Here is a 22,077-nt window from a genome sequence, read left to right as displayed (position 1 = left end):
ATTACAGACCTGTAACCTGGAGTTAGCTTAAAATGTTTCTTATATTTAAAAAAAAACAAAAAACATATTGGATCATGTTAAGTTTAGTTTATCATTACAAGAAGTATTAGTATCATTTAAGACAATGGGAAGAACCACACAGTTTATGACTGTGTGAATGACAGCCTGTAATTATGGGAACCATATGTCTGCAAAAAATGCTTTTCTTTTTCCTGCATTACTAATCACTGTCAGTAGATGCTTACACATTGCCAACTTACTTGACACTATAAAGAGTAACTGAGAAAGAAACAGCATGTAATTCAATTTGTGAAGTCAAGATAACAGAATTATATGAATAAAATCTGTTAACATTTATAATTATTATATATTATTTGCACTGACTCTGGCAATCAGTATTTTTTGCCATTATAGCTCTACTGAGCCGAAACAGCAAGACTTTTACTTGAAGCTACATTATTCATATCATTTTGGGCCCTTCTTCCTACTGCTGATTTTATGTCATATGTTCAATTAACAAACATATACAGTAAACTTTAGACTAATTTTATCACTGGCTTGTCACACATTCAAATAATAAAACAAGAGAGGTCACGTATCTGAATGAAAGTAATGTTAAATCTACCCATTGTATTTTTGTCTTTGAGGAAAGCTGTGACACCTAATGCAGACAACATGCAGAGTTAGGAAATGACCCATAACTTAGTCTCAGTATCATATGGTAAAACATAACAAGTTGATGAAAACTATGCGTGTTGTGCTTGAATTGTAAGTGAGGATTTTGCAGTGGCCTTGAGAATTTATTCAACTGCCATTAAATACAAGTTCATTTGTAGAGGACTTCCCAACACCAAAGCAATGTTTTCAACAACAAAGCAATTCAGTGACATTCAAAGACATAAAAAGCCATTAAGACAAGATAATAACATAAAATAGAAAATGAGGAAATAGTTCAAACCCAATAAAGCATATAAAAAAGGAGAATTATAATTCATGTTCTCCCTCTATAAAATGAATCAAACTGTCACCAATAAAAAAAACAAAAAACAAAAAAACTAAACAAAGTAAAACTGTTTTACATCAATAATATGATTATTACTTGGAAATCCATGTAAGATATTCATATAGGATTGTTGACGTCAAAGTGTTTTACAGGTGACTGACAAACTGAAGTAGAAGTATAAACAGTAAATAATAGGAGACTGATGCATGCACTGGATGAGATTAATGCTGAATTAAATATATGAAAACATTTTAAAAATCACAGATATAACATTAAAATTTATGAAAATAAAACACAAAATGGGGTAAAAGACAATAAAAACATTCAAAGATGATGATTAAGTGGAATGAAATAAGAAGGACAGACAGACAGGTTGTTCAAACAGCTTGGAGCAGAAGAGTTAAAAGCTGCTTCAATTAAGGTTTTAGTCCTGCCCTGCAGAAAACACCCAAGCTAATTGTAGAGAACTTCCTTCATACTTTAAAAACATTTTGGTTAAGTAACCTCATGCAAGACTATGTATAGTAAAGTAATGTTTCAAAAAAATCTATAAAAAAAACTTGATAATGGTGGTTGTGGTTATAAAATGGAAATACTCTGGTGAAGTAAGAACTTCAAAACTGTACTGAAGAACAGCACTTAATGACTTTTCTTCGCTGCTGAAATGAGAAATGAAATGTGAAATCCTCCCCTACATTAACATTTATATTTTACAACACTGAAAATGAAAAGAATGAAGACATCAATGCTCATCAGTCAACACAAGGAGGAGTCTCAAGAAGGAATAAAACTACCGAGCAGCATTCAACGTCACACAGTTTCACGGAGAGAAAATGTGTTTTCCACCTCAGCAGTAAAGGATTATGAACAGCTAACAGATGTTCACCTCTGCACACGATTAAATATAAGACCCTTTATTTGGTGTTGTGAACAAGAAGTTGAAGGGTTTTATGCTTGTAAAAGAATGTTCATTTAAATAACAAAATAAATCTTTAATAACATTTAGAGATGATTTTGGCGTTCTGTGTTGTTCTAGGCCTATATAATTTATTTCATGAATTTCATAGTCTCCAAACATGTGTGCTAATGACAGGTTTTTGTTTTTATTGCATGTGTGTTAAAAGCTACATCAATTAAGGTTTTGGTCCTGCCCTGCAGAACACACCCAAGCTAATTGTAGAGAGCTTCCTTCATACTTTATAGAGTGCTTAAAAGAAAGTAACATGATTTGTACAAACCTGAAAATGTGTGGTTGTGCTTTATCCTCTGCTCCTATGCAGCAGAGGTCTGAGTTCAGAGGTCAAATGAAACTGATGACTAATCATGTTTTCTGGTGGACTAGACAGGGAAGCACTACATATTACACCATGTGTCATTGAGAAACAACATGAAAGAACTGAAAGAACCATTTTGTGGTTTTGTCTTTTGTTCAGAAAAATGTTCTGTCTGCTTGACTGACCTAATTCCAAAGATGCCTTTATAAGTCTCTGAACCAGGAAGTCATTTGCTGTCTGACTGATGTGATGTTGCACTCTTAGTAAATGTTTGTTCAGCTGGATTAAAAAAATCACTTGTGTTTACCTAAATCACCAGGTTTCTACATATTACATTAAATAAAAAAAAAGTTTAAAACAATATATTCATAAATTGCTTTTTTTAAAAACAGGTTAATACTGCATAGATGATCAAACAGATGACTTTATAAATTTCTTGTCTGATAGCTGCAAAAACCCGTGGACAGTGATCTGGACTCAAGCAAGGCCGATTTTTATATAAAAATAAGTACAGATATTATGTCTAATAAGAAAAAACCTTCCATTAAAAGAAAACAATGTCTGCTTTTGTTGTGCATTTGTAAAATGTAACTAAATTCTGTAGTTTATGCTTTAGGCCAGGTTAAAGCTTCAGCTGTGTGTATTGTAAATGAATGCTAGGATTATGGTATTGTTATTGTTGGGTATTGGACAGGATCTTCACCTTAACAAACATGAGTAAAAGGAAGTGGTGTGTGCCAGAGAGGTGACATAATTTATCCAAATAAATAATAAGGAGCTGTTTCTGAAAATGGGCCCATGTTGGCAGGAGTCATTACACCCAACTGTCTTTATCAGAATCAGAATCAGAATCAGAATCAGAATCGGTTTTATTGCCAAGTATGTTTCCACATACAAGAAATTTGTGCTGGTGATTGGTGCAATTGGGGATCGGGGGGATCAGTGACTTATAACCAACTTAGTTTGTTGTATAAGATTTTACATGATCCTTCACCCAGTGTTACAAACTATGAAATAACTCAACAGGAGCTGCATGTGTGTTTGACTGTCAAGCAAGAAAGAGGTTTTAACACAAAGGACCCTCTTAGTCCCAAAGCTGAATTATGGAGCCATTCGTACCTGCAGCATTGTGTTGATGGGTTGTTGAAGTGCTGGGCTCTGCAGGTTTTTTAGCTTCCTGTTTAACAAGTTAATTTCTTTCGAACCTGCTCGAACAATGTTGCTCCAGGTGTCACCAAGGGGTATTCTTCTGCCACAGAGAGTACCATATATATATTTGGAGGACAAATTGCTGTAAAATGCACTGACTCCTGACTGCAGCTGGAGGATCAGACTGGGACTTGCAGGACATTACAGGTACTGTGGTCAAGCTTCTTGGCTAACTTTTTACCTTTCAAATAGTGTTTCTACATGCTTGCAGTTGCAGACATAGCTTATATTCAGGCAACTATGCAGTCCTTGTGCATTTCTGAGCAATTATTTTAAAGAAAAGTCAGAAAAAAAATCTGTATTTAATCAGTTTTGGTTATTCTGTACATGATGGGACTGTGCTTGTCTTTTTCAGAGATGAACTGGTTTTTGTGTCTGATAACTGTGGGCTTTTACCTGTGTTTGCGAAGTCACGTAAATGCTGGTGAGTATCATGAAATTAGAAAATAATAAATAATAAATTTCATACGTATGAAATGAAATACAGTCATTATAAATATGCATAGAATAGTCTGTTGTTACAGTTTATTTTGTCATTTTGATAAAAGAAAAAAATCAAGAAAAAACAATCAGAGAAGAACAAGTGAATTTATACTTACTGTATATTAAAAAAGTGTTTTGCTGTAATTACTGGATTGACATTGTACACCTGAAAGAGACCTGCAGAAACACTGCCCACTTCAGAAATGTATGGCTGTGACTGGATTGTGTTGTGTGTAAGAAAGCAGAGAGCAGATTCACTACAAGTTCATTTTTCAATTCTTTTGCCAACAGGATCACATTTAAGTAGAAGTGTAATTGAAAAAGCTGTGACTGAAGCAAAGGCCACTGTGGACTCTGCTTATGAATACTCCAGGAAAGAGTGAGCGTGCACGTCTGCTGAACTGCTGCACATGTTCTGCATGGATAGAAAAATAAATGGCATAAATGTATCATATGTATTCAAACTGATGATTATACAGCATCAGAGACATCTAAGTGCTGATAAATCTGACCTCTCCTCACAATACAGGAGCATTGACCGTGTGAGGAGGAATGCAGCGAATCCTTCAGACGTCCTGAGGCTGCTGAAACAGCCCGCTGGGCCAACCCGCACTGCTGCTCGTGCTGCAGACTATATGGATATTGCTGTGAAGCTGATAAAGAGGTCTCTGGATAGACGTCCAAAACGCTCCATCAATGCCACAGGTGTGTATCCAAAATACTGTGGGTTTTTTTTTATTTTTATACAGGTGGCTTCAAGTTACTAAGTTAGTCAGCTAAGATGTCTATCCTTTACTTCTGTAAATTAGATCTGATCTCTGAGGAGGATCTGCAGTTCATCGCTGATCTGACAGGCTGCTCTCCTCGACATCGTGTCCCTTCTTGCAAGACGACTCCCAATTTAGACAAGTTTCGCACTGCAAGCAGCGTCTGCAACAACAGGTGAGGCAACTGCTCGTAGCAGAAGTAGAAACTTTAAAATTAAGGGAAGAACAAGGAAAAGAACAAGCCACAGACACAGTCCACAGCTAATGGACTGCTTAATTTTTGCCCCTCGGGCTAATTTGGATCTTGCAAATGATTTTCGCCCCAGTCCTGTCTTTTTCTTCATTTAATTTCGCGAATACAGATTGTGACTACCACTCCTCTTTTGCTCCGTCTGGACTGTTGCTTGCCCTTTCTCTCTTCCTCATTTCAGGAAGCAACCAAGCAGAGTGGTCATCAGCCAGAAGTGGTTCACCTGGGCTGTGGGCTGGGCAACCCTTTAAAAGCTGCCTGCTCAGTCTGTCTCTCTCTCTCACCAGCTACATCCCTTCTTTGGTTGTTTCATTTGTTTGGTTAATTTTAGCACTCAGCACTTTCATTCATCCATGCATTCCCATACACTACTGATTTTACTGATTCAGCATGTCCTGTTTAGGTTTAGTTATGTTACTAGGTTACTTTACAAAAATTAATTTTGTTATTTGCTTTTTAAGCATGCGTGTTCTCCCTCCTTCTTTGTCCGAACCTTGAGCCAGGGTGTGAATAGTTGGAATGCAAACATTGGTACATGTTGTTCATGATACACCCAGGAACAACACAAGACATTTTTTTTCCCTTAGACAAAACACTCGCTGGGGATCTGCCAACACACCTTTCACCCGCTGGCTTCCTGCGGAGTACCAGGATGGCATCTCTCTACCTAAAGGCTGGGACCCTAAGCTAAAAGTCAACAGACGATTTCTTCCATTGGTAGTGTAATTATATATATATATTCTATACAATGAGCATTGTATTGTACAAACTGTGTGAGAATAATTGTTAGAGGAAAGACAAGGTGTAAAGGTGTAAAAAGACGATAGTACTGAAGAATATATAGAAGAGTTATAAATTGAACATTTAATCCCATCTGCACTGATGCTTAAGGTATTTTCTCACCTGTCAAATGAGAGATAAACAATGATAGATGTATAAATCACTCTCACCAAGATGTTCATTGTCTACATCCTGTCCCCAGGTCAGGGAAGTGTCCAACCAAATTCTGCGCACAGCTAACTCTGATGTGGAGAGTGACCCACTCTACACTCACCTGGTGACAATCTTCGGCCAGTGGACTGACCACGACCTGACCTTCACTCCTCACTCTCCTGTCATCCGCTCATTCAGTAATGGTATTGACTGTGACAAGAGCTGTGATCGCACAGAGCCCTGCTTCCCCATTGAGGTCAGTGTCACTGCATTACACAGGAAAAGACGTGAATACACCTGAAGCACAAACACACACACAAACATACTGAATTCTAACAGCTTCTTCTCATCTAAACAGATTCCAAAGACAGACCCCCGCTTTGGCAAAAAGTCAGAAGAGTGCATACCCTTCTTCCGCTCAACAGCAGGTTGCGGTTCAGGCAACACTGGCCACATCTTCGGTGCAAGCACTGTCCGTCAGCAGATGAACTCTCTCACAGCTTTCATTGATGTAGGCCAGGTGTACGGCTCAGATGATGCCAAAGCTCGCTATCTCCGCAACCTCACCACAGATGAGGGCCTATTGAGGGTCAACACGCAGTACACTGACAATGGCCGTGAGCTCCTGCCCTTCACCACCATGGGTGCCAACATGTGTGCCACACGAGCCCGCATTACTAATGATGTTAATGCTGAGGAGGTGCCCTGCTTTCTAGCTGGTGAGTGGCAACAAAAGCACTGACATGTCATCGGTACAGGTTAGGTAAAAAAAAACCTTTAACTGCAGTGACAATTACGAAAGAGGCAATAGACAATTCTTTTGCTTCATATTATCATTATAAATTCAATTTTGATGTGCAATGTAATGGCTATAGAATAATGACACCATTGCTGTTTAGACTGGTTCCTTTTATGAGTCGCTTTCACTATGCAGTTCTTTCTCTCTTGGGGGTCTGTTTGTCTGTTTCAACTTGAAAAGCTGCCTTTTGCTTTATCTTCCAGGTGATGAGCGCTCCAATGAGAACATTGGTCTGACCTCTCTACACACACTGTTGATGCGCGAGCACAACCGTCTGGCACGTGCTCTGGCCAAACTCAATCCTCACTGGGGCGGAGAGAGACTCTACCAGGAGGCCCGCAAGATCATGGGAGGATACTTCCAGGTTCGAGAGAGGCTTGGCTGCATAAAGAGCACAAATCTTTCATTCATGACTGTGCCCTTGTGTGGTTCAGTTAACTCATTTTCTTTTGTGTTCTTCAGGTTCTCACCTTCAGAGACTACTTGCTCCACATTGTGGGTCCAGACTTCATTGCCAAGCAGCTGTCCACCTATCCAGGTTATGATGAAGACGTGGACCCCAGCATTTCCAATGTGTTTGCCACAGCTGCCTACCGATTTGCTCACCTGATGGTTCAGCCGTTCATGTTTCGTCTTGATGAGAAATATCAGGAGCACCGTGAATACCCCAGCCCGCTGCTGCACAGAGCCTTCTTCGCACCATGGAGGATCATCTTTGAAGGTTGTTTTGGAAATTGCATAACCATCTTCAATAATAAACACACAAATGAGTGGGAATGTGGAATGTTCACCCACACAGGTAGAGTGACAGCGGGGATTTCTAATGAACAAAAGTGAAGCATTCAAGAGAACAAACCCTTGTACTGATAATAACACCTGAGACTCATATAGCCAACACACTCAGCCTCACGTGTATAAGACCTATAGCATACCAGAACACTTGAACATATAGAACATTACAAAGGTTGTAACTGCATATTAGTAAAAATCACATATCACACCCTGTCAACCGTATTATACTCCTGTCATACTCATATGTCATTGCTGAGAACAATGTAAAGACATTGCATAAGGATGTTATGTAAGACTGGATATTGTCATAGTCTTAAACAACATAGTGTACTTTCTCACAGTACGGCCAATATGTTTTACTTGTTTCCGTAATCATATTAAATCAGTCTTGTATGAACTGCTGTACGACTTCAGTTGACAAAAAGACTCCTGAACAGTCAGCTGCAACTGCTACAAGCTATGATAAGTATTAGTACTGATCCAGTACTATCCAAGTACTCCTGGATCCTGACTTTCAGGAATTCAGTGCCCAATTAGTCTCTCAGTGGGAAAATGTTGAAAATTATTAATCACTGAAAGAAAGGTGAAGGTTAATCTGGGAAGAAGTTATTTTCAGTATTAGGTAACAAAAGCATGGAGCACATTGATTGTGAAGTGAACACAGCCCATGTAAAATAGTGTATAATCTTTTAAGAGGGCTTCACAGCAGTCAGTGCTACGGATGACAGCTAGAAGCTTTATTGCAGCAATATTGATGTAAAGTCCGCTGAAGTGTAACCCCATCATGCTGGATACTATATACAACCTGCATTCTTAAACGTACAATGTAAGCAGATAAATCCTTACTTACAATGAACCATTGGTACAAAACTGGATGGATTATTAAACCAAAAAATAAATAAATAAATAAATACAAAGCAGCTAAATACTACACTGAGCTGTGAAAGTGGAGGCATTATTCTCAGTGGGTTTCAGCAACACTTTCATTGCTTCAATACAACGGAGGCTCATAAGTAGATTCAATATTGATATAAAAAAATGTAGCTAAACTAAATTTCAAAATAGCCTTAAACTTAAATTGTTTCTACCTCTTGGCCTCCTCAGGTGGACTGGATCCAATCCTCAGGGGGCTGGTGGGCCGCCAGGCCAAGCTGAACACACAGGATCACATGATGACTGATGAGCTGAGGGACAGGCTTTTTAAATTCTCCACTGAGTTGGCTCTGGATCTGGCCTCTCTCAACATGCAGAGAGGGCGAGACCATGGACTCCCTGGTATTACTCTGGTTCAATCTTTCTCTGTGTTTTCTGACTTGTATCTGTAGGATGTTCTCTGCATCTGAGTCTTTGAAGGTTTAAAAGAACATACACACTTTTCTATTTTCACACTGTGAGCTCCTTTTTAGGTTACAATAAATGGCGCAAGTTCTGTGGCCTGTCACAACCACGAAATCAGAAACAACTGGAAAAAGTGCTGAAAAATAAGAAACTGGCCAGGAGCCTTCTTAAGCTCTATGGCAAACCTGACAACATCGATGTGTGGCTGGGAGGAGTGGCTGAGCCGTTTGTCCATGGAGGAAGAGTGGGGCCCCTGTTAGCCTGCCTGATTGCCACTCAGTTCCAGAGGATCCGCCAGGGTGACAGGTAAGCAGACAGGAAGCAGACATGAAGTTACATTAATGATATTAGCCACAGTTTTAACAAACTGTCAATTTCAGACATTGGTGGGAGAACGAGGGTGTCTTCACTGAGACTCAGGGAGAGTCCCTGAAGCAGACGTCACTTGCCCGCATCATCTGTGACAACACTGGTATCACTGAAGTACCAGAGAAGCCCTTCCAATATAAGCTCAGAGGGTCCCGTTTCACTAAATGCAGGAACATTCCTGCCTTTGACCTCAGTCCATGGAGGGAGAATATTAGGTAGAAATCCTTGCTGCAATAGTCTGACTAAAGGCAGCTCTGAGGGCATCTCAGGAGGAGATCATTGTTCTTCATGCTATCATGTCCTCAAAATATTACTGACACAGAGCTACAATTTGATTTCGAATATTTGCTTTCTTTGTTGTGTCGAACTAAATAATTTTCCTTATGCTGTTTACCTACATTTCTTGTTTAAATGAAAAGGCAATTCCTATGTCACACATCTTTATTAACTGCTGAAAAAACATGTGATTGCTATGAGTGCTATTTTCTCAGGTCCCTTAAAATGTTATTTTCATGACTCTCAAGTAAATGTGAACCATCTGATAATTTCTATATAATGGACATTAAAAGACATGCATTTTTCAAACATTAATAAATAAAACAATGTGTGGATTAAAGATTTCCTCTCTCTAAGAATTTACATATAAGATTTATATCTCTTTAAAAGTAGTATAATAAGCGTTCCTCATGAATAGCTATGGCCCAGTATTTCATTCTTAGAACAACATTTGGAAGATCTCTGGTGTTGTACTGTGCAACACTGAAAGCAGGAGAAAATACATAAATCCACATGGTGGCTTGGTGGAGACAATATTGACATTAAAAGAAATGTACATAATCATCATCTTATGTATGCATCTAATGGTTTCAGCAACCGTCAAATCAAAATAAGTTGATCTCTCGCTTAATTTATTTGTCCTTGTTCTTTCAGAGCTTGAGCTCCTCCAAATGTTATCTGTGCAACCTTGGAACTTCATATTATGTGTAAAGGGCATGTTTGATATGCTACAGTATATATGAAGTATTTCACTTGAAGAGCTGTGTTTTTCTTAGTTAAAAGAAGTTGTCAAAATGTCAGTCCAGTGTCTTGAATGCCCAGATGGTTGGCATGCAATTAAATGATGAGTGTAAGTGTAAAATAAACAGCAGTTTATGCAAATTATGGACTGTGATCTTACAATAGGGAGTCTTTAAGACAACAGCAGTACAGTTTGTAGCTATTATCTACTAAACCATCAAGCTATAGCCCATCCACATCGTATAACAAACACATATCAACATACCTGCCTACCAAATAAACTATTTCTTTCTTTACCATTTATACTGTAGATTGACATTGTAACAGAATTAGCTTTTTTCACAAACTAGAAACGGTTCCTGACTTCACTGCACTTACACATGGAGAAGGATTCACAATGGCCAAAAAGGCCGCTCAATTTCCTGCATAGCTTGGAAATACGGATATTCACATATTGGATCTCTGTAACAGATTGAAGGTATTTTGTAATATCTACATAAAGACAATGAGATTAAATGTCCCACTTCGTGACATTATTGTAGAACATGTAAACTAAAAATGAAACCATATTCATGATAAAGACAAAAGGCATTGGTAAGCCCAAGCATTTCCATTGCATGGCCTAAACTAATTAGTTTAATTATGATGACTCAAGTTAAAGGTGGGGTTCTGTAAAACACCCTGGTGCTTAGTACAAAGTTGGCTTGCTACTAATTACTGTTAAACCCATTTGACCTGAATGGAAAAGTTTCTTGAACGAGGACGAAATAGATCAGGAAGCAAGGAGGCCCACAAATAAATAACAATAATATATTATTAATGTAAGATGGAACCTCCCCAGATTTTAATGTGTAGAAATCTCTGTGTAGATCAGAGTTTGTTCTCAAGCAAAAAAGGCATGTGCACACAGCTTGATGGATCTGCTGTGGTTGTTTTTAAGACCATATTAAATAGGCCTTTTCACAACAGACGTTTTGACGTATTATAGCAGGGAAATCATTAGTGTAGGTGATTCAATGGCTTACTTCTACTCAAGTGTCCCAGTAAACGCACAGAACTGTAGAAAATATGGATTAATACTTAAAATTTCACATAATTTCATAATTTCAATGTTACACACACTCCTACATGGAACATCAGCAAATGAAATTACATATTTAATTACATTATTTTGCTTTTGGCACAGAAAAGCACAAAGCTGTAGGCTATCTTGCAAAGGCTACTTTTTTGTTGAATATGATATGTAGTTACATAGAGAAATTGGTCTACCCTACAGCCTATTGTTTTTTACATTGGTCCAGGACCTTGGTTTGTTTTCATTAGCCACTCAATATGATGTCTCAGACCATTATGTGCTTTATCAGAAAATGTGGCAAAAGTTTCCACTACGTTAAATTGTGGAAATCTGACATATGTGACATTGCTGACATTTTTGTTTTGTATCAGGTGAAACGTTGACCTACAGCTTTGTTGCAGCTGACATGATCTTTGTATGTTGCATTATTCCTGACAGCTTGTTCTTTTGTCTGGAATTTTTCTAAATGTATATCCACTGATAAAAAGACAAAAGCATCAGGAGATGTTGGCTGTCAGTGGGGTTGTCAATTCTTCACTGCCATAGCTCTGTGTTACTGTAATTAACATTCTCGACAACAGGTTTCACATCTAATGATGCACTGCCTGTCTATAAAAACCAGAGCAACACTGATCCTGACAGCAGCTGCAAGTTCAAGTTGGATACTGCAGAACATAAGAGGACATGAGCTTCAGCTTTTACACAGGTGACTTTTACAAATGCTTTTTATTTTTACACAATATACACAGTTAATATGCTATAATCATTAATAATATATTTGATTGGAATATGTGTTTTTCCATAATATTTTTCAAGTAATTATTATAAGGTAAATTTTGAAATATTAGATTACTATTATTATTATTAGATGTTTGTACTGTTTGACCGCTGCCTTAATGACCACAAAATATTTGTCTGTTTTGCAGACATGAGTCGTTTTCTGTGTTTGCTGGCTGCAGCACTTTACCTGTGCTTGCAATGGCAGGTGAATGCTGGTGAGTGCTACCTCTGTCATCTCAGAAGAGACACAAACCTAAATTAAATCATTGTGTAATTGAATAAAACTTATCCCATCCGAGCACAATTTATCCTCTTATGATTGTATTAAATATTCGATCTCAAAGAAATGTATGTTTGGTTCCTCAGTTTCTTATGTTACTATAAATATTCTGTAAAATTCTGTAGCCCAATTGTGTGATATGTTCGAAAGTTGAATATTATTGTGTCAGAAATGCACTGACCAAAAACATCAGCATTAAGAGTGACCCATAAGTAAACAAAATATGTTTTGTGTTCGTTTTTTTGTTTCCAGAATCACGTTTGAGCAGGAGTGTGATTGAAAATGCTGTGATGGCAGCCAAGGCCACGGTGGACAATGCCTATGAATATTCCAGACAAGAGTGAGTGCAGCCAATTCTTCAGGAAGTGAAAAAAGGACAACAACATAGATCTATTCAAATGAAACTGAAGCTATTATGACTGAAGGTATTGATAAATCTGACCTCTCCTCACAATACAGGAGCATTGACCGTGTGAAGAGGAATGCAGCGAATCCTTCAGACGTCCTGAGGCTGCTGAAACAGCCCGCTGGGCCAACCCGCACTGCTGCTCGTTCTGCAGACTATATGGACATTGCTGTGAAGCTGTTGAAGAGATCTTTGAATAAACGTCCAAAACGCTCCATCAATGCCACAGGTGTGTAGTCTTGACACATTCTCTGACCTTTGCCTGCAAAAGTCTGCAAGTGGGTTACAGCTGAGGTGCCTTTTCTGTGCTGCTTTTCATTAGATCTGATCTCTGAGGAGGATTTGCAGGTCGTTGCTGATCTGACAGGCTGCTCTCCCCGACACCGTGTCCCTTCTTGCAAGACGACTCCCAATTTGGACAGGTTTCGCACTGCGAGCAGCGTCTGCAACAACAGGTGAGAAACCTTTTGTTTTCATTTCAAAATGACAATAAATGAAAAAAGGTAAATGATACGAACTATGATGTTCCTGGTTTTGATTGCACAGAGCCCTGCTTCCCCATGTTACTTTTTCCCTATGTTTTCTCAGGTGAAAACATTAAAAAAATGTGAAGTACCACAAAACGTTTACTAAAAACAGAAAAGATAACAGAGAACAATGATGGATTTATTTCTCTCACCTATAGAGAAAACACTCGCTGGGGATCCGCCAATGTACCTTTCACCCGCTGGCTCCCTGCTGAGTATGAGGATGGCATCTCTCTACCTAAAGGCTGGACCCACAGGCTGAAAGTTAACAAACATTTTCTTCCACTGGTAATGTATTCATATGTATATTCTATATAAAGTGCATTGTACTATACAAACTGTGTGAGAATAATTTTTAGAGGAAAGAAAGGTGTAAAAAGAAGATAGTCCTGAACAATATATAGAAGAGTTAAAAATTGAACATTTAATCCCATCTGGACTTATGCTTAAGGTATTTTTTTTTATTTTTCACCTGTCAAATGAGAGATAAACAATGACAGATGTATAAATCACTCTCACCAAGATGTTCATTGTCTACATCCTGTCCCCAGGTCAGGGAAGTGTCCAACCAAATTCTGCGCACAGCTAACTCTGATGTGGAGAGCGACCCACTCTACACTCACCTAGTGACAATCTTCGGCCAGTGGACTGACCACGACCTGACCTTCACTCCTCACTCTCCTGTCATCCGCTCATTCAGTAATGGTATTGACTGTGACAAGAGCTGTGATCGCACAGAGCCCTGCTTCCCCATTGAGGTCAGTGTCACTGCATTACACAGGAAAAGACATGAATACACCTGAAGCACAAACACACACACAAACATACTGAATTCTAACAACTTCTTCTCATCTAAACAGATTCCAAAGAAAGACCCCCGCTTCGGCAAAAAGTCAGAAGAGTGCATACCCTTCTTCCGCTCAACAGCAGGTTGCGGTTCAGGCAACACTGGCCACATCTTCGGTGCAAGCACTGTCCGTCAGCAGATGAACTCTCTCACAGCTTTCATTGATGTAGGCCAGGTGTACGGCTCAGATGATGCCAAAGCTCACTATCTCCGCAACCTCACCACAGATGAGGGCCTATTGAGGGTCAACACGCAGTACACTGACAATGGCCGTGAGCTCCTGCCCTTCACCACCATGGGTGCCAACATGTGTGCCACACGAGCCCGCATGACTAATGATGTTAATGCTGAGGAGGTGCCCTGCTTTCTAGCTGGTGAGTGGCAACAAAAGCATTTAAGTACAAATTGCAGTGGAAGCATTTACCACACAGTTGTTGTAGGTAAAATAACCTTTAATTGCTATTATTAAAAGCTGCCTTTTGCTTTATCTTCCAGGTGATGAGCGGTCTAATGAGAACATTGGTCTGACCTCTCTACACACACTGTTGATGCGCGAGCACAACCGTCTGGCACGTGCTCTGGCCAAACTCAATCCTCACTGGGGCGGAGAGAGACTCTACCAGGAGGCCCGCAAGATCATGGGAGGATACTTCCAGGTTAGAGAGAGGCTTGGCTGCATAAAGAGCATAAAAATCTTTCATTCATGACTGTGCCCTTGTGTGGTTCAGTTAACTCATTTTCTTTTGTGTTCTTCAGGTTCTCACCTTCAGAGACTACTTGCTCCACATTGTGGGTCCAGACTTCATTGCCAAGCAGCTGTCCACCTATCCAGGTTATGATGAAGACGTGGACCCCAGCATTTCCAATGTGTTTGCCACAGCTGCCTACCGATTTGCTCACCTGATGGTTCAGCCGTTCATGTTTCGTCTTGATGAGAAATATCAGGAGCATCGTAAATACCCCAGCCCGCTGCTGCACAAAGCCTTCTTCGCACCATGGAGGATCATCTTTGAAGGTATGGCTAAGATCCTAAACTTCTTAGTCCTTCCTTATGGAGAGAATAAATACAATAGATCAAAATTAAATGATCAGTTGTGCTCTTCAGGTGGACTGGATCCAATCCTCAGGGGGCTGGTGGGCCGTCAGGCCAAGCTGAACACACAGGATCACATGATGACTGATGAGCTGAGGGACAGGCTTTTTGAATTCTCCGCTGAATTGGCTCTGGATCTGGGTGCTCTCAATATGCAGCGAGGCAGAGACCATGGACTCCCTGGTATTTATTTAGCCTTCATAGTTTTGTATCCTTTATGCCGAGAATTCAGGCATTATGGATTAAACTCTGACACTAAACATGACAACATTTTCACCCTGCGTGTCCTTTTTTAAGGCTACAACAAATGGCGCCAGTTCTGTGGGCTGTCACAACCACAAAATCTGGCAGAGCTGGCGAAGGTTTTGAACAACACTGAACTGGCCAGGAACCTTCTGAATCTCTACGGAACACCAGACAACATCGATGTGTGGCTGGGAGGAGTGGCTGAGCCGTTTGTGCGTGGAGGAAGAGTGGGACCCCTGTTTGCCTGCCTGATTGCCACTCAGTTCCAGAGGATCCGCCAGGGAGACAGGTATATTACTTAACCGACATTGCTGAATTATGTGGACATAGCTGTTTTAGCTGCACCTCTATGTTCACCTTTAATCCGGGCTCTTCATATGTTAATAAAATGTCCAATTTCAGGCTCTGGTGGGAAAATGAGGGAGTGTTCACTGAGGATCAGAGGGAGTCCCTGGGGGAAACATCTCTTGCCCGCATCATTTGCGACAACACTGGCATCACTGAGGTACCTGAAAGACCCTTCCAGTACAGGCCCCGAGGGTCTGGTTACACCCAGTGTAAGGACATCCCTGCCTTTGACCTCAGTCCATGGAGGGATGGTGAGTTGATGTTGTGAAAAGTGCTCTGACACAGTTGACTGACAGTGACCTGTGAGGAAATACTAATTTTTCTCCCTTTAATTTTCTGTAGGAGACTCAAGTGGAACACCAGGTAAGTCTACCACTTCCTGTCCTATTTATCCATAAAGGGTAAAATGTATCTACTAAAAGTATTACTTTAAAATGAAAAGGTTCTCTAGGTATAATTATACTCATGTCTTTTTCCACACAGGACCCAAAAGGCCACCTGCTCCAAGAGGAACAGAGGCGAATGTTGCCTTCTCTGTGCGACTGGGCAACAACTTCCCCAAAGCTGGCGTGCCCATCGCCTTCCGTGATGTCATCTACAATGGACAGAACAGCTATGACATCAAGACAGGCATTTTCACTTGTCAGCACACAGGTGTTTATGAGTTCCAGTTCCACTGTACGATCAACAAGAACGATGCCAGTGTGGATCTGCTGCGTAATGGAGAGCTAATTGTGCACTCATTCACCACGAAGCAGAACGGATCCATCACAGCCAGTGGCCACACGTACATTAAGATTCACAAGGGAGATAAGCTCTGGCTGATGGCCAACCATAGTAGCAATGGTTTGACCAGTGACAGTTTCTTCTCAGGACATCTGTTGTTCACTGAGTAGGAAACCTGAGGGTACTGTGCTCTAAAGCAATTGAAGACAAAATAACTGGTTAAAATTGACATTGCAGTCAACCTTGCTAATAGAAAAGCAGTTTTTCAAAACCCATGGCATTATTTGACTCTTTAAAAGCTTTATATTAAATAAAATTTTCATGATGCACTGATGCCCACACTCGTAATGTAGAAGTAACATCAGGATATACATGTTGTTTTGTGAATGTAAACAATCAAAATCAGCACTACCTGACTCGATACAGTATGTGATATTTTTTGTATTTAAAAAAAAATTCTTACTTTTAAAAGTGTATGTAATCCTGAATTAATATAATCATTTAATGCTTAAATAAGTTTAAATTGTAAGCTCTAAATTCTAACAGATTTTTTGGAACACACTTTTGTTTGTCCCAAATTTAGGTGTAAGACATTGTGTCACTTCAAGTTGGACATTAATAAAGGATTCTGCCTCTGAGTGAAATTCATGATGATTATTTTTTCGGGCTTTTCATGCCTTTATTATATAACCCCATTTCCAAAAAAGTTGGGACACTGTGTAAAATTTAAAAACAATGCGATGATTTGCAAATCATGTAAACCCATATTTAACTGAAAATAGAACAAAGACAACAACCCCCGGGGCCTCCTCCCAGTTGGACATTCCCAGAAAACCTCCAAAGGAAGGTGCCCAGGAGCCATCCTTACCAGATGCCTGAACCACCTCAGCTGGCTCCTTTCGATGTGAAGACTGGAGACTGTGCTCCAAACTCCCTCTGGATGTCAGAACTTCTCACCCTATCTCTACAGCTGAGCCCAGTCACCCTACGGAGGAAACCCATTTCAGCCACAGTATCTGTGATCTCATTCTTTCGGTCAATACTCAGAGCCCATGACCATAGGTGAGGGTTGGAATGAAGTCTGACTGGTAAATCAAGAGCCTTGAGGCTCAGGTCCTTCTTCACCGCAACGGTCTGGTGCAGTTGCGGACCGTATTACTGCTGAAGCTGCGTCAGCATTCCGTCTGTCGATCCGCCGCTCCATCTTACCCTCACTCATGAACAAGACCCCAAAATGCTTGAACTCCTTCACTTGGGACAGTACCTCACCCCCAACCTGGAGGGAGCAGTCCACTGTTTTCCGGCTGAGAACCAGGGCTTCAGACTTGGAGGTGCTGATTCTCATCTCGGCCACTTCACATTCAGCTGCAAACCATCCCAGTGAGCACTGGAGGTCATATTCTGATGAAGCCAACAACAAAACCACATCATCTGCAAATAGTAAAGATGCAATTCTGAGGTTTCCAAAGCAAACCCGCTCCTCGCCCTGGCTGTACCTTGAGATCCTGTCCATGAATATCAAAATCAGGATTGCAGACAAGGGGCAACCGTGGCGGAGTCCAACATTCACTGAAAATGTGTTTGACTTTATGCTGTGAATGTGGATGCAGCTCTCACTTTGCTTATACAAGGACTCTTCAGAGCTGTTTTTTTCTAGTTAAAGCCAGTTGGAAAATGTCAGTCCAGTTTGTTGGACCCCCAGCTGGTTGGCATGCAATGACTCTTCCTCAGCAAACAGTAAACAAAAACAACTGGAACTGGAAAGGACTAAGGGAGAAAAAAAAACTTTCCCCCTCATAGGTCCTCATATGTTACATAGCATCTGAGCTAGGGCTAGTCCTTACCTCCCTGGGGCCCTAAGAAAAATTTTGCTAAGGGGCCCTCCAACTGACCTGTAAATATGCATCCATATTGCCCAGAAAACCCATCTAATCAATATTTTAAATTCAATATTTAATCAACAGTGTCAATCCATTGCTTTTCATCTTGCATCTAGTATATAATCATGTTCTTGTTTTAAAATTATCTGCGCTATCTAGTCTATTGTCTGGACTAGTCCCCACAGAGGTTACTGTTCATTTCCTGCAGGTGCATATGAATGCAGGTTCACACGCGTTATCTCAAACTGCAGTTTATAAACTGTTGCCCGTTTGTTTTTTCAAACGTGATAAATAGTTGTTACTTAATGTCACTCTCACTTTTGTCAGGCTCAAAGTCACATGACATACAGACCAAGCGCACTGCTCAGACAGACTATAGTGAGCTATGCATCAGCATAATGTTACTGTTATTTGCTGACATTAAACTTGGAGAGGAGAGAACAAGTTTGCCTTCTTGTTGTTCCTGCAATTCACTCTCTTGGTCTATTTTCTTTTCTGTTCTCTCTTTTCATGACCAGAAGCATTGTTCCACTTTATTCTCTCATTAAAATTGTTAATACTTACATTACGGGGTGGTGGGGACTTATGCAAACTGCCCAGCTGTTTCAAGCTGTTTTGTGGGACATTTCCACGGGACATTTTAAGTGCACTTTGGCGCCCTCTGGTAGCCAAGGGGGACCTAAGCAGGCACTTAATTTGCATACATGTCAGGCAGGCTCTGGTTTGAGGCACTTTTCCTCCTTGTGATTAGAAAGTAGCCAACTGATTTGATCTCTTTGAAAAGTATTAAAACTTAAACCAACAATTTGATCAAATTTAAGCAATCTTTCTTTATGGTATTTTCTTTAAAACCTTAGAAGCACATGACCTCAGTCAGTGAGACATAGTTGTCTGTAAACTACAGTGTGTTCAGGATTTACAGTAGTATACATAAAGATGTAGGCCATGCAGCAGGTGTAGAAAATAAAATGATGAGTTGATGTGAGTTTTCTATGCACTGCATCCTTACAGAAAACATGGATACAAGCAGTTTTCCAGCACAATGGAGTAAATTCATGCTCAGCTTTCCACAACTTGGATCTCAAAGGTGAAAAAGTGAGGCAACCACTAAAACTTGAAACATTCTCTAGTGTAAAATAAACAACAGCTCAAAGTAAAATTATTGAATGCAAATCACAGAATATAGTGAGTCTTAAGTATAGTATTATAGGCTGTTTTTGCTTCATATAGCGATCACTGTCTGGAAGATTATTACAGTGTTTGAATTCATATTATTGAAAAGGACCATTTAATCATTCTCCTTTATTCCATAATAGTAAAAAATAAATTCCAGTGGCCCCCTTGCAATTGTGCCAAGTGACATCTCTGGGTGTCTTTCTTTTGCCATTGACAAAAATAAACCAATAGGCCTAGTTTTATTTGAAAATACAGTTTTCTGTTAGTGATGATTCGGCGCTCCTTTTGGACAACAGCAAGACATAGAATTTGAAGCTATCATCTATTTGTTGACCTTATCTTTTAGGAAACCATCAAGCTGTAGCCCATCCACATCTTATAACAGACCACATGAAAACCCAAGATTGCATCGATGCTATGCAAGCATACGTAGAAGAGCTTTAAATGCGTCTTGACCATAGATTCCCCGCTTTCCTATACAAATGAATGGTGTCTTTACGACAACCAAGGATGATTTACGGCTTACTGGTTTTGTGAGAGCGCGCCGCCCAGCCGCAGAATAGCTCCAGTAAAAATGAAGAAATAAAACTTGCAACGGATTTTGGAAGTGATTTTTGATGACGACGAAGAACAAGACATCTGGTGCACGGAGGAGGAATATGAGGAAGACATCGATGCATTTACAGGAATAAAAGTAATGTAAAGTTAGGCTATAACACATTAAGTGATTGATATAGAATACTGAACTATAGAACTGATATAAGAAATGATCAAAACTGAGTGATGGATTTGAAGAAATGAGGATTACACTTTATAAAAACATATGCTTTCAGCTCAGGCCTACATGATAAGACGCCTCATCTGCCCCACTACCCTCCACACTCCTCAGGACATTATCTAATCCACATTGCACTTGGGGTCTGTTTATGAAGCTATCCATTTTCAATAAGTTGTTGTTCCATAATATTGTATAATGTAAGTGTTATTGATAAATCAGTGAATGTACTGCAAATAGATTTGTGTTAGCCTCTTCTTGCTACTTTGGAAATTTTTCCCATTTCTTTTTGAAAAAGTAAATGATTACTTTAACTTAAGAGCCACAGACATCATACCATAACTTATTATTGTTGGCATGTGATTATCGTTGACTAATTGTGCATTTTTGCTGTTAGATGCTGACGCTTAATATATTGTGGGTGCGTTAGGTCCTTCTGTTAAAGTGCGCTTCCTGGTGTCACAGGGAAGAGCACACACTGAGCCTATATGTCACTAAGGAAAAAGGTCTGTTTGCACAAAACTTAACATGGAGCCCTCAAACACCTAAATAAAACTTTTCACATGGAAAAAAAATCCCTGATTGACCATGGAGTTATTCAACAAAACACAAGCTTTTTTCTTTGTCCGTTTTTTTTTTTTTTTTGGTCAAATATTGTGTCCTTAAGCAAAGGTCATGCATGATGGCGACTTGACATTGCACCAGACAGAAAGGGTAGGTCCTCCTGAATCTTACGATGTGTATCACTTGCTGCTGACTCAGAGAATAATTTTTTTATGATTTTGTTTGTTTTATCTAGCTAAATGAGGGGGTCCTTTGATTGCTTAATGCTGACTTTTACTCCGCTTTTCTCTAGGATATTCAACATAGTATATGACAGTATATTGTAGCCTATTATTTATGTGCCTGTTGTTTGCGGGCCTGTTTGTTTATTGTGACGTTCTGTCACAGCTTCAGTGCTAAAAATGTGACTCCGTCTCTCTCTCTTGCTCGCCCACTCGCCCTGTGAGCAGCCATTTGTGCGTCCTGTGAAATATAGCCTGATCCTGCCGGCGCCCCTGCATTGCAGAATGATATCTTGACACAACTTCAAAACGTTTCCTGACTTCACCGCACTTAGAGATGCCAAGGATTCACGAGGGCCAAAAAGGCCGCTCAGTGCATGCAGACCAGCCAGCTAACTGATCAAAGGCACTGTGTCATATCCGCACGGAGACAATAAGATTGAATGTCCAGTATCATGACATTATTGTGGAGCACATTAACTAAAAATTGAGTCATATCAAAAACAAAACAAAAAAAAACAAAAACAAAAGAAAGGCAGAGGCACCGGAAAACCCATTTGCTTCCACTGAGTAGTGATAGACTAATTATTTTTAATGAGATGACTCAAATTAAAGGTGGCTTTCTGTAAATTCCCTTTGATGCTTGACACAAAGTTGGCTTGCGGCTGTCAGTAATTCCCGAGCAGCCTGGATGGAAATGTTTCTCGATCAGGAACAGAGGAATCCTGAATGCTGTATAGAAAAGCAGCAGAGCGCGGATTTTTGCTGTTTAAACATCTTTGTCCAGTTGAACATAGTTACAGAAACTTAATTTGGTTACACACAGGCCTCCTATGAAACTTCTATGTTTCGCCGTGGGCCATCTTGATCATGTGAATGGACATTTGTGCTTTTGCCTT

General features: G+C 39.9%; 2 protein-coding genes across 2 annotated transcripts; both read left to right on the top strand.

Annotated features, from left to right (window-relative positions):
• Positions 1–4,735: 4,735 nt before the first annotated feature.
• On the top strand, positions 4,736–10,012 carry LOC139624138 (eosinophil peroxidase-like). Its single transcript, XM_071482983.1, has 9 exons — positions 4,736–4,911; positions 5,574–5,703; positions 5,969–6,175; positions 6,278–6,638; positions 6,922–7,082; positions 7,181–7,439; positions 8,615–8,785; positions 8,917–9,154; positions 9,229–10,012. Exons 1-9 carry the CDS (start codon positions 4,751–4,753, stop codon positions 9,434–9,436), a joined length of 1,896 nt encoding a protein of 631 aa, XP_071339084.1. The 5' UTR covers positions 4,736–4,750; the 3' UTR covers positions 9,437–10,012.
• Positions 10,013–11,936: 1,924 nt separating this feature from the next.
• Positions 11,937–17,200, top strand: LOC139624137 (eosinophil peroxidase-like). Its single transcript, XM_071482982.1, has 15 exons — positions 11,937–12,015; positions 12,236–12,304; positions 12,622–12,709; positions 12,829–13,004; positions 13,098–13,230; positions 13,461–13,590; positions 13,854–14,060; positions 14,163–14,523; positions 14,645–14,805; positions 14,906–15,164; positions 15,255–15,425; positions 15,540–15,777; positions 15,891–16,087; positions 16,179–16,199; positions 16,320–17,200. Exons 1-15 carry the CDS (start codon positions 11,994–11,996, stop codon positions 16,730–16,732), a joined length of 2,646 nt encoding a protein of 881 aa, XP_071339083.1. The 5' UTR covers positions 11,937–11,993; the 3' UTR covers positions 16,733–17,200.
• Positions 17,201–22,077: the final 4,877 nt, after the last annotated feature.

Source organism: Trachinotus anak, unplaced genomic scaffold (assembly GCF_046630095.1).
Source record: "Trachinotus anak isolate AG129_WGS33_773 ecotype Australia unplaced genomic scaffold, CSIRO_AGI_Tana_v1 ptg000008l, whole genome shotgun sequence".
NCBI classification, from domain to species: domain Eukaryota; kingdom Metazoa; phylum Chordata; class Actinopteri; order Carangiformes; family Carangidae; genus Trachinotus; species Trachinotus anak.
This window is presented reverse-complemented; position numbering and strand designations above follow the sequence as displayed.

Coding starts and splice junctions, on each gene's coding strand:
- LOC139624138 (XM_071482983.1), top strand. CDS start 4,751: ATGTCTATCCTTTACTTCTGTAAATTAGATCTGATCTCTGAGGAGGAT. Junction 5,704..5,968: donor ACAGACGATTTCTTCCATTG/GTAGTGTAATTA, acceptor TCCTGTCCCCAG/GTCAGGGAAGTGTCCAACCA. Junction 6,639..6,921: donor GGTGCCCTGCTTTCTAGCTG/GTGAGTGGCAAC, acceptor TTTATCTTCCAG/GTGATGAGCGCTCCAATGAG.
- LOC139624137 (XM_071482982.1), top strand. CDS start 11,994: ATGAGCTTCAGCTTTTACACAG. Junction 15,165..15,254: donor ATGGAGGATCATCTTTGAAG/GTATGGCTAAGA, acceptor TGTGCTCTTCAG/GTGGACTGGATCCAATCCTC. Junction 16,200..16,319: donor AGACTCAAGTGGAACACCAG/GTAAGTCTACCA, acceptor TTTTCCACACAG/GACCCAAAAGGCCACCTGCT.